The 13,029-nt window shown below is 41.0% G+C and overlaps 1 protein-coding gene across 1 annotated transcript in view; it reads right to left on the bottom strand.

Moving 5' to 3' along the window:
• Window positions 1-624: 624 nt before the first annotated feature.
• The window catches only part of TNFSF11 (TNF superfamily member 11), a 31,574-nt gene continuing 19,169 nt past the window's right edge, over window positions 625-13,029 (bottom strand). The window contains exons 3-5 of the mRNA XM_045566748.1: window positions 6,828-6,873; window positions 6,649-6,747; window positions 625-2,196 (exon numbers count right to left, since the gene is read on the bottom strand). Coding sequence (XP_045422704.1) covers window positions 1,775-2,196; window positions 6,649-6,747; window positions 6,828-6,873 — 567 coding nt within the window. The 3' untranslated portion in view covers window positions 625-1,774. The remainder of the gene's footprint in view (window positions 2,197-6,648; window positions 6,748-6,827; window positions 6,874-13,029) is intronic.

The raw sequence follows: 13,029 nt of genomic DNA, 5'->3' as shown, positions 1-13,029 counted from the left end.
AATGATTGAGTTTTACTCTCATAGCTCTATTGTTCAAAATTCATAATTTCTTTTTTGCAACTTCTTCTCTCCTTTCATCTTCATCACAATCATCTAGAAACATTTACTCACAAATGGCAAGTGCCTTAAATTATGGCTTCCTGCGTCTTCCCAAGCTGCCTGTTTTCTTATCTCTCTCATGATAGTAGCCAACCTGGCAACTTAGACAGCTTCCCCACATAAATTTCCATGAGGACAAGAATCTAGACCACTATTAATCCTTCTTTACTGCATTAAGGTATAAAATGGCCAGGTGTTCCTCCAGGTCAAACAGTTGTTCTTTAGGACATTATGAACTTACACAAAGCATCGTATTTTTCTCATAATATCAACATAATATGAACTTTTCTTTTTTGAGTGAAGAAGCCTCTATTTTTCATCTGGCTACATTCTTGCATACAAATCCCTAGCAAATTATTTTTCAAATTCCAAGCTTCATTAATTTAATTGAATCTGTTCCTAATTTTTAATTAAATCTGCATTTCTCCCAGTAACCTTTGGAAAGAGATGGAAGCCACATTACCATATTGGAAAGAACAGGATGGATCATAGAGCAAGACAGACATAAAAGTACAGAATCTTGAGGCAGGTTTTCATATAAATTTATTTTTGTACCAAAAAAAAAATAACATTCAAAGGCAATGTTTTTATTGTACAGTATAAAATAACTTTTACTAAATTAAAAATTGGATTTTTTTTGCTGATAAACCACTAATAACTTTTCTATTTAAAAAAAAAACAAAATTTACAATTTGCAGCACTTGTAGAAAAAACACCTGTTCAATAATTATATAAATACTCTCGACAGATTTCAGTAGCCCATTATGTATTCTTTTTGGCAATGTCAGCTTTCTAAAGTCAATTAGCTTCTAAATTTGAAAGGCACCTGGTGGCCAACATCCTGTTTATTATTCAAGGCATCCATTTCAATTTTTCTTTTTTCTTTTTTTTTTTTGCACAGACTCGACAAGTCTGAAAAATCTTAAGTTCAAAAGAATGAAGAAATAGACTGCATTTGATATTAGAAAACAACATTTTTTTTTCCTCTTAGCTGCAAGTTTTCCCCAGGGGATTTACAAAGTGCACCAGTTAAATATGTCTGTACATTTAAAACATTAAATATGTCAACAGCGAGACTTTTTTTAAATATTTTGAATCAAATACTATAGCACAAATATAATTTACAATACTTTGCACAGAAAACATTACATCTGAAATATAACTTTAGAAATTATATAAAAATACATATATTTTCTCTCCTCATTAGAAAACGTATTTATCTGCAGGTTCCAGCATGATGTAACAATTCAAAAGAACTTACCCCTTCCGATGATCACTCATCTGCGTCAGATGACACCCTCTCCACTTAAGCTGCATAGAGGTACATTACCCAGGGGCTACACCCAGAGAATTAACCCCTCCCATAGCCCAAATGCAGGTTTGTTTGTTTTTTATAAAGGCAACCGTATTGGTTGGCTCCAATCTGGTTTAATTCTAGGAATTCATTACAAAATTTTAAAACCATTGTGTAACACACCATGAGTCCAACATCTCCCATTGGCCGTCAATATGCATGCTCTCAACAGGTCAAGAGCATGGATAATGAGTCTTGTACCATTGTGGGCCATGCCTCTTAGTAGTCTCACACACCTATATACATCTTTGTTGGCTTGTTTAAAAAACAAAGTTCCTAACATCTAGGAAATACATGGTAATGTTCCACATTACATGGGGCTCAATCGATATCTCGGACTTTAAAAGCCCCAAAGTACGTCGCATCTTGATCTGGATCCAGTAGGGATGGGTTAGATACCTCAATGCTTATTTCCTCACCAGATCGTAGCTTAAAAAATCCTCCAACGTTTATGGAATAAAAATGGAATTCAGAATTCCCTGACCAATATTTGGTGCTTCCCCCTTTCATCAGGGTTTGAGAACTCGGGATTTTGATGCTGGTTTTAGTGACATATACCATCAGCTGAAGATACTCTGTAGCTAGGTCTCCTGAAGTTTCATGATGTCGAAAGCAAATGTTGGCATACAGGTAATAAAAGCCATCTTGGTTAACTATTAGTTTTCCGTTGCTGAAAGTCATGTTGGAGATCTTGGCCCAACCCCGGTCATGGTACCAAGAGGACAGACTCACTTTATGGGAACCTGTGGAGAAGAGAGGGATGTCATTTAGAATCCACTCCTTAACTGAAAAGGACATCCTTGCAATTCCATGAGGTCAGAGAGAAAAATAGCCCAACAGTCATTATTCCAGTGGGAGAATAACTTCTTGGAATTTTCTAAAAGGGGAGAAATACATTCAGATGTATTTAGTGCTCTATATTAGGCACATGAGAGGGTACAAAGACAAAAACTCACTTTTCCTGCCCTTAAGGAAACTACAGTTCACTAGGGATAAGTATGACGTGTTCAGATAGGAAGTAAGGCCTGAGTACGAACAGGAAAGGCGCAGATGATTGCTAAGGGAATTCAAAAGAGGGAGAGATCAAGAATGGCTTTGTTGCTTGGAGCCTGAGAACTTAAGAGGAATAGGATTCAGCCTATTAGTTAGTTTCCTATTAGTTTCTGCAGCCACAAGGAAGTTCTTTGCTGTCTGTCATGCCTGCCCACAACTTAGGTCAGGTCTTGAGATCTTGAGGGGCAGAAACCAGCCCACAGACTTAGACCTGTAGTGGATCCCAAGGATCCAGCAGAACTGGCAACTGTCTGGTTAGAGTGAATCCTCCTCTAAGGGATCTTCCTAGAATAAGACACACTCACTACCTTCCCAGACTAGGCTGAGTCCTGGGAAACCCTGAACATCTACATCTTTCTCTAGTGAGCCATAGATGGAGAATGTTCTACTGTCTCTGGAGCACCACCAGCAGCCTGGGATATGATCTGGGGACCTCAAAACCAGGCTGTTCCAAGAACCAAACAGGTGTTTCTTTGAACCACTTCAAACAAAAAATTGCAGCAGGGGCCAACCCATAGTGGCACAATATATCATCAGAAGGCCAAGAATCCAATGGTTCCAATTGTCCAGGGACAATGAGATACCTCCTGAACTCCACAACCTATCCACAGCAGGGCCATCACAGGCACTACTGCCACCTGGGTCCACCACAGTAAACGTCCTTTATTTTCACTGGAAGTCTTATTTCAGGTCATCCCAGACTAAAGCATCCCCAATGTAAATACCATCTTATGGTCCCAAGTGAGTCAACATGGGACTATAAGACTCTATCCATCACATCCTCGTGAACACTAGTAAAGTAATTCCTCTAAGCTGGTAAACAGCCACCTGATCCATTGACACAGCCCACAAAATTCAGGATGCTTCTCACCTCAAGTTATCCCATGTTGCCCTCCTTCTTACCCCACTCCTGTAGTAAATCCTTTGTTCAATCAATGATTTGTCTTATAGTTATCTCTTAACAGAAAGAAGCAGAACAACTAGGGTGAATTCTACTCTCTCAGTGGGATGGATCAGCTAGTGTTAGAACAAGATATGGTCTAGGAAGGCAGGGAAGGAAGATGACATAGAGAGGGGAAAATACAGGAACCTCAACCAAATCCCATTGTTAGGTAAGTCAAGTGGAAGAAGTGTCCTTATTTCCTACTAAACATCTCTTTATATTGATCCATTACTCAGGCATTCACTGATTCATTCTGTTGATCAGTCATGCAATATCAGTGTGGTACTTTCTATGGCCATTCACTCTACCCATAATTAAGAATTACATCAAGCAAGTGTACCCTCATGGCACTTAGCACTAATCGTGGAGAAAACAAGAAATGGGCACATCAAATATAATTTCACTTCTGCATGCTGCACAGCACATGGTTGACATTCAGTTACAAGCAATTGCCAAGTGAAAGCTGCAGAAATTCATGGCAATCAGTTGAGCTCAGCTCAGTGAGGAGACAGTGGAGCCAGAGAACAGCAAGGACTTGGGTCAAATTTGATCAGGCTGAGAAAAGGGAGATTATTGTCAGTGAGGGAAACTGAGCAAAGAATGGAGTGCACATAGCACCTACAGGAGAAGGGGAGGAAAGCCAAAGAGTGTGAAGAGAGGACACATAAATAGACAATACTAGAAGAAAAGATGAGGAAAGTATGCTGGGACCAGGTTGGACGGCCTCACATGGCAACGTGAGTCTCCATCACTACTGAGGCATGCTGACGACCTCTGACCCCAACCTCCCCAGCCTCCCCACCCCCACACTAGGGTCCCTGCTATTAGGTGCCAGAGAAGAGGGCTCTGCAAATATTTAGCCAGAGCATCCCCTAAAGAAACCCATACATTCTGACCTCACAAAATACTTCCACGTGCATTTTATTCAAGAGGGTTTGAAAAGGCACAAGGTAACAGTCCATATAAAGCAGTTTCTGATTTCTTACATGTAAATGAGACTAAAACAGAGCCCCAAAATGAATATGCAAAATTAAAGCAAACTGACTCTGAAATAGCCAGTACTGGCCAAAACTGGGTGATAAACAGACTCCGGGGCTTGTTGGCCCAGCCAGAGCAGCAAATTCTGTTTTCTTAAACAGAAGCATACACTAACTCATTTCACTCAGACACAAACTCAATAACTGTCAGAAAATAACCAGGAGTTTTGCCTTGTTTTTTTGGCAATGATTTGATGCTAGGTGCCTGCAGAGAGAGTTTTATAACTAAAACATGCTTGCTATTGCCAAATAGACTTTGGCACACAGGCTAATGCAATATTTATCATATGCTATTTAAAGTGAGCTGAAAAGATAAATCTATGGTACATTCACAACACACAGCAGCGGTATCAGTATTAATGTGATTGCCTTTGTTAACGTGCAAAATAGTTTTCTACTCAGACAAAATTAGCATAGCTCCACCCTAAGGCACATAGACACAGAGAGAGAAAATTTGTTTATAAAGCAAGTATCTAGGACAGGATAGGTTGTTTGGAAAATCCTCTAAAAGCCAAAGAGTTGCTTTCTCACTTTCTGTGTCTTTAGTTAGGAAAAATCCTTCATGGCCCACACTATCATAAAGGCTTCAAAATCATTTATTGTAAGTTGGACTTTTTTTTAAGCTCAAAAAAAAAAACTTGCCTTAAATTATTTGCAGAAAAAAAGTGGAGTATGTATAATTATTTAATTATACTCAATAACAACAAGTCACATTCACTGAGTGCTTACTATATGTCATCCTCCACGTGAGAATGTCAGTACATTACTTGATTTAATCTTCATAGTTACTCCCTGGAGTAGATAGATACTGTCACCATCCCTGTTTTAGACACGATGCAGCTGAGGCACAAATAACTCCAGTAATTTGTACAAAGTCACAGAGCCAGTGAGTGGTACAGTGGGACCTCAATCCCAGGCAGCCAGATTTTAGAGCCCCTCTTATTAGACTAGATATTACACTAATCTGCTTTTTACAGGAAAAGAGCAACATGAGAGCTTTGAATTTATTTCCCTCTGACAAAGACAACTGCCCACAAGTACCCTGTGGCCTGTTTCTGTGATAATGGATAGCGTAAAAAGCATGGACTTGGGAACCAACTAGGGTGGAATCCAGCTTCTATTCCTGCCACCCCTGTGACCTTGAACAAATGACAAACCATATACCATTTAATTTCCCTGTCTGCAAAATCTGAATGCTACTCCCTACCTTGCAGGGTTGTAGTAAGGATTAGGGATAAGGAACATAGAGGAAAATGCCTGATGCACAGTAGTTGCTCAATAAGTGGCATAATAATAATAATAATAATAATGTTCAATGATCACGCTATCATAATGTTCTTTGGAATCTTTTTGGTCCTCCTCTAGGGCGAGGTGAGGGAACCTGTGGGGTTACGTGATGGACTAGCTGGGACATTAAGGCAGCCGTAGGCACCGAGCCCTGGGTTTCCTCATTTTGAGAAGATAAGCAGAGCTCTAGTCCATTGAACTAAATGTTGACCCAGAGAAAATGATCAACACCTGGAGAAGGGGAAGGGGTCTCATTTTCTAGAGGCTACTGTCTCTTAAAGATTTTATAGGGGATCTTTGAAAGGTCCCCTACCTGGAGCTCTGCAGGAGATGGCTGAGCATGCCACTACCTGGTGAATTCATTCACTCAGAGCTGCGTCAACCTCAGCTTGGGGAAACACAGATGAGCGTAACAGGGGATTGTCCTTCCAAGTTATGAGCTCTCAGCTGGCAGCCATTTAGAATACACACCCATTCTGATGATCTGAAGATGAATAGAATGGGGATGCCCATTCTGGCATTTTTGAGAATCACTGTTTTCAGGATGTGGATCATCAACTGAGCACTAATGACTTTTTTTTTTTTTTGGTTTAGAAATCTGGGCTCTCAGGCCTGGGCAGGGTGGCTCACACCTGCAATGCCACCCCTTTGGGAGGCTGAGGCAAAAGGATTACTTGAGGCCAGGAGTTTGAGACCAGCCTGAGCAACAAGCCAGAACCTGTCTCTATAAAAAGTAAGAAATAATAATAATAATAAAAAGAAACTAGAAGAGCTCTCAGAAATTTAGTAGCAGGCTAAAAATACATTTGAGTATGTAAATGGGCTGATAAATGACACCTAAAATATTTTTCAAGATGGATGCAAATGGAACTTACCTGATGGGATGTCAGTGGCATTAATGGTGAGATGTGCAAAAGGTTGAGTTTCCGGCTTGCCCCTCTTGGCCAGATCTAACCATGAGCCGTCCACCATAGCTGAAGATGAAAGAAACCATATTAGCCCAAACAGTAGTGACCCTGTGGGATTTCAAATATTCATAGAGATCTGCACTGACCTTTCTCTGCTCTGATATGTTGTGATCCAACAATATGTTGTAATTCCTGAAATAGAAAGGAAAAAGAATCTTATTTATAAACTCATTCTTTCCTTACAGCAGTAAGAATTCAAGTCTGTTAGACATGCAATAAATTAACCATCTTTTCCTTCAAAAGATGCCATAAGTGCACAGGCAGTGAAATTCCTACGTGCTCTAGGTAGCTATGAAGGGAAGTTCATCCCAAAGAATTGGATGTTGATGTGCTTAAAAATTAGACCACACACACCATCAAACAAAATACTCTGGACAATAAAAGGAAATAAATGACAATGTAAATTATAAAACATGGAATAATTAGACATAATTAAAAATCTGTAGCAGGTACACAAATGGAGATGAAGTTAACTAGGAAAATAACAATTACACAGAATATATGACCCTCTTAAATCTTCTGGGAGGCCCTTGTTATGTCTGTTTCATTAGTGAATTCCTGTTATAACACTAAAGCTCAGCTCAAAGGAAAGAGAATGATGCCTAGCTCCCAGTGGTTAATTTTTTATTTTAAAGTCACAGTGCATTTAAAGTATTATATGGACGTCTAAAAGCCTTTAGAGAACCAATAATTAACTTAAAATATTGCCACAAATAGAGGTTTAGAAGCACAAGCCAGAAAAAGAAAGAACTTGAGTACATGAAGAGTGTAGGCAATTGCATATCTCAATTTGAGCTCTGAGAATAAAGGCTCAAGTAGGTAACCACATGCCCACCTGAATCCAGACATTAGCCAACGTTAAATGTCACATCTTAGAACACAAGGTGGAAGGGGTGAAAGCTCAGGCTTTCACCTGGGTTCAAATCCCTGCATAAACTGAGGATATCAACAATACCTCTAGCACAGGATGGTTATGAAGATGAAAGGAAATAATGCACGTAGGCACTCTGCAGAGGGCTGGGTGAATTCCAATCTAGATACCAATCTAGATGGAAGCTCTGGAGAGAATCCTAATTTCTCTGTTACCAGGACAACCATTCATTGTATCCATTTCCCCCACCCACCCCATAATGTTTAAAGATAGGCTATATAGCTTAAGTTCTTTGAGTATTTGGAGAAGAGGGCTTTGAAATAGATTAGATACACAGAGAGAGAGAAAAAGAGAAAGATAGAGGCAATAACATAACATCACCCAGGGTTCTGGAGATAAGATAACACTTATTCTCCTCTCTGCCTTCAGGATCTCCCAGAGAGATGAGAAACTATTCTATTTTTAAGGACCCTTGGAGGAGACAGCACAGCTGTCTTCAGTTACCTATTCTAAAGTCCTAAAGTCACAGCACAGCTGACTTTTAGAAAGAAATCTTAGGGACCCATCCCAGGCCACCTCTGCCCTTGCCTAGGCCCGGGGCACTGAGCTGCACGGCTCTGGAGCCACCATTTGCAGGGAGGGTATTCTGGGCAAACGGTGGCCCCTTTTGATTTGGGTGGCCTGTGCTAACCTGGATCCTCTTCCCAACTCCTGCTGACCTCCAGCCTCCCAAGTTTTTCTCAAGACCTTCAGATTCTCAATGGTGCCCAGTTTCTGGAATTTCCTGATTTTGTCTTTCCTGCACTCACAAAAGATTTATATATACAATGTATCTTTGTACATTGTACATAACTTTATATATTTATATATACAATGTATCTTTATACATTGTATAACTTTACATCTGTGTATATACAGCTATATATACACACATACACCATGTATCTTTATACATTGTGTATATCTTTACATACTTATATATAACAATGTATCTTTACCTGAGTACTGGCTCTCAAAGATTGGAAGAAGAACCTTGGTGATAGAGTCATTCAGAGATTTAAAGCTACCCCTCATGTTCCCTCTAGCTCTGATCTGCCTTGCCATCAAAGGAGAGGAGGAGGAGGGAAGGAGGAAGCAGAGCTAAGTATGGCATATACCTAAAAATGCCTGTGTCATGATTTTCTACACAGACACACTTATTATCGAGAAAGACAAGGAAAATGCCTTTGTCCTAGTCAATGGTTCTCAAACTTGAGAATGCATCACCACCTCCTGGAGGGCATGTTAAACCACAGACTACTGGGACCAGCCTCAGTTTGTCATCCAACAGATTTGGAGCGGGGGCCTGAGAATCTGAATTTCTAACAGGTGAGCTGGTGCTGCTGGCCTGGGGCCTCATTTGACAATGACAATCCCTTTCACATCCCAAAAGACTCACAGATGGGCAAACTGGAGGTTTTCTTGAAGACCGAGACCCAGGCCAAAGAAGCAGCAGACTCGAGCCACTGATTAAATGGGCAGGAAAAGTTCATTCTCTTCCACCTGGGAACGACCTTTCCTTGCCCATTTAATCAGTACCTTCTAGGTCAGAGCTGCCACAGACCCATTTTGTTACAAGAAAATTCAATGATCAGCACCTCTCAGAAGCACTTTCAAAGTCTGCTTAAAACAAAACAAACAAGGCTTCAAGACCCCAGATGAACTAAAACTCCAGGTAGAAAGCCAGGAGGTAATGCTCCTCTCATGTTATAACTGTTGGGTTTCCAACAATTGCAATTCCCCTCAGAATCCCTGCAGGGAAGTTGCAGTGTGAAAGGGGGCATATCATGTGTCTACAGCCTCAGGTTACAAAAAAAAAAAAGGATTCCCAATATCTGTATCTCCACCCCAACTTTTTTTTTCTTTTTAAATAGGGACAGGGTCTCACTAAAGCGTGCCACTGCCAGGCTAGAGCACAGTGGCATGATCATAGCTCCTCCAACTGCAACCTCCAACTCCAGGCTCAAGCAATCCTCCTACCTCAGCCTACTGAGCAGCTGTGACTATAGGCATGCATCACCACACCTGCCTAATATTTTATTTTTTCTAGATGGGAGTCTCTCTATGTTGCCTAGGCTGGTCTCAAACTCCTGGCCTCAAGTGATCCTCCCACTTCAGCTTCCCAAAGTGCTAGGATGACAAGCATGAGCCACCGCACCCAGCCCACCTCTGACTTTCTGAGCTCTAGGATCATTGTTTATGTGCATAGATATTCATCGTAAACACAACGTCCTTCTAAAACTACACTTTTAGGGTATCTCCCAGCCCTGAGACTATAAGTAAACTTTTGTAGGCAGAACCTGATGCATTCCATTGGGGAACCTGGCTGCACTTTAGAGCCACCCAGGAAGCTTTGAAGGTACCTTACACCCTGGCCCCAAGACCAGCCAGGCTAACTAAGCCAATTAGTCTGATCTTGGTAGTTTTTAAAGATGCTCCCAGGTGAGTCTAATATGGAACAGGCATCGTGAAACATTGTTACTAATTGAGTGTTCCCATGAATAGCTGTTTGGTAACATACCTATTTAGTCAAAGGTTCATTAAATTCTCACAACTTCCATACATATTCTGTATATTGAAAATTAAATAACCTCTTATATTTAGAGACAACAAAATACTTCACTTCTTTGATTTTTGTTAGAATCAGAGGCTGGGTGACTGTTAGGTAGACAGTGAGTGACTCTGCCACTCCTGGGGACAAAGGCAGGTGCCCGCAGCAATTGTCACATGGGGGGGGGCAGAAGGGAATAGCCCACCAATCTGCCAAGCAAAACTTAGCGCACCAACTGCAAAAGGATGCAGAGGATTCCCTAGCCAGGAGCCAAGCAGCACAGGCACAATAGGGTCTGGAAGGGGACCTAGAACAACTAAGGCTTATTATCACGTCATTAGCTTAAATCTACATTGCGGTTCACCCGCCCATATGGGCTTTCAGAGAGGCTCATGGGAGATCCAGATGTGTAGTAAGACTCAGGTTATATGACTCTGAACTATCCATCAAAGTGACATGGTGACATCTGAACCATGAGGAGGGCCCAATCCAGACACTGTAAAATAAGTCCCCAGACCATAACCAAGGCCCTTTGTTTCGACAGGGGGTCCATTCATTGTCTGTGGCGAACGTATCTTGCTCTGTGAACCTATATCCTGCTCTGGCTCTGTACACCTGCCTTGTCCTTCTTCAACAAACTTTGTTCCATGCTTGCCTTGCTTTTGGTGTGTCTGGTCATTCTTCGGCCAAGAGCACACCAAGAACAGAGAACAGACTATGATCCAACATCACTAACCTCATTTTTCAGACTGAGAAATGGAGGCAAAGAGAGAATAAGAATTCACCTAATAAAGCTGGGACTTAAACCTCTGCCTTCTAGAGGTATATGTCTGTAGCGCTTTGCAAGACATCGTCATCAAATATACTCCAGAAAGCTGGGACAAAATACCAATGGCCTGCCCCGTAACCTGAGACCCTCCCTGCAGCAGGAACGCTGAAAAGGGGGTACACCTTCACTGGGCCTCCGGCTCCTGGTGACCTGAGGATCTGACAGAAAGGAGCCCCCACACCAGCAAACATGGCCTCAGAATTTCCAGGGCCTTCAGAAAACAACTGGCTCAGAACTGGCCAAGCCCTTTTGGCTGGTGAACCCCCAAAACCAAGGCCTGCAGGCCCTACAGATAAGGGGCGTTGGATCTCCAAACATGACCCTATCAAGTTCACCCCACGGAGCAGGAGCCACTCCCTTTCATCATTTCCTCAAAGGTCAGATGCCATTAGTATCCCAAGCATGGATTTTTCTTGAATGCCCCCTAATAGTTTTCATTTTCAGGATTATACGAACCCTTCTGAAGATGAAGCCAAACTTCACCACAACTGACAATTCCATTTATTTTCTAAGTTTTGAGTTTACTTTTATTTTTATCCACATTAGTCCTCTACATCTGTCAGATTCATTAGAGTGCTTTTAGGTTTCTAGAGTTCTTTTACTAAATCTTATCATTCAGACATTGCTTCTGGTTTCTTTGAATTCAGAAAGTTCTGATAATCTAATTTTGGGGAAACACTACAAAAGAACATCCTAACTCCTTTCTTCTGAACAAATTATTCAGATGAAAGAGATCTTTAAAAAAAAAATAAGTATGCGTTTTATCTTATTTTAAGCCAGCTGTAAATTAATAAAAACCAGTTAGTGAAATGTCTGAATAAACATCCAATGCAATCCTATGTTACCTACACTATCAGGATGCCCGCAGATTTGCATGAAGAAGTGCAGATAGCTTTGACACACCCCCAGCAAACAGCCTGGAGCAGAAGTCAGGAACGGTTTCCAGGGAGGAAGCTGTGCAAAGAGCACTCCCTGAGCTCTTCTCTTGGCTAAGAGCCATTGGGACCTTTCCTAAAGAGAACACAATGGCCCACTCCCCAGGAAGATGTGTGATCTGTCTTCTCAGAATGCATCGTACTCATCATCTGTTAGGACAGCTAGGATCATTACCTGCAATAAGTTACTGAGAAAATTCACATGAATGAATAAACTCATTAATTTATTTATGGTCACGCTGTAACAAGTGGGCCTTTTAGCAAATTGATGCATTTTTAGATAAGGATAATTTGGGCCTAAATTATGATAGTTCATTTAACCCTTCAAAACAAGACAAAAAAGGAAAACCGAACTACAGGTAGGCAACCAAAGAAATTGCTGCCAATTCGAGGATAAAAGAAACCCTCTGACATACTGCCACCTAGTGGATGCTGTCTGACATTGCCAAGCCTGGAACACTACGGCAGCCAGCCTTTTGTAGATTTGAAACCCCAACAAAACAATGAAGATGAGGAAATTACACAATGTTTCTTTTCATCTTCTCATTGTGGTATCTTTCTATTTAGACTGCATTAGCTTTTCATCTTTGCTGTCAGAATGCATTTGAACAGACAGGAAAACAACCAATATGCTTTGTTTTAATCTCAACTTTTACTTAACTCACAGAAAAATGTCAGCATTACACAATTTCTCCTCCAGGAAACAAAATACACAAAAGATCGATGTGATTGTGTAACTGTGGTCTCCAGTACTGCCTCTCTTCAACTTCTCCTGAACTCGACATCCAAGAAATGCAATTACCAGTCACACTATAGGGAAAACGTAAGAGAGTGCAGAACTTGTCTGCAGTCAGTTGGAACTGAGCTTCCTTCAGACACTTGAACATCTTTTCAAATGTTCTAGAATCTTTTGCCAAACATAGGGAGGGGGGAGACATCCCATAGTTGGCTCAATCTTGATAAGTTGGGGCCACTTAGGAGAGAGTGTACTGTATAAGCATAAATACAAACACTTAGGAATACTTTCAACATCTTTGAAAAGTTACGGGAATTTTACTTCAGG

Source organism: Lemur catta, chromosome 13 (assembly GCF_020740605.2).
Source record: "Lemur catta isolate mLemCat1 chromosome 13, mLemCat1.pri, whole genome shotgun sequence".
Lineage (NCBI taxonomy): Eukaryota > Metazoa > Chordata > Mammalia > Primates > Lemuridae > Lemur > Lemur catta.
This window is presented reverse-complemented; position numbering and strand designations above follow the sequence as displayed.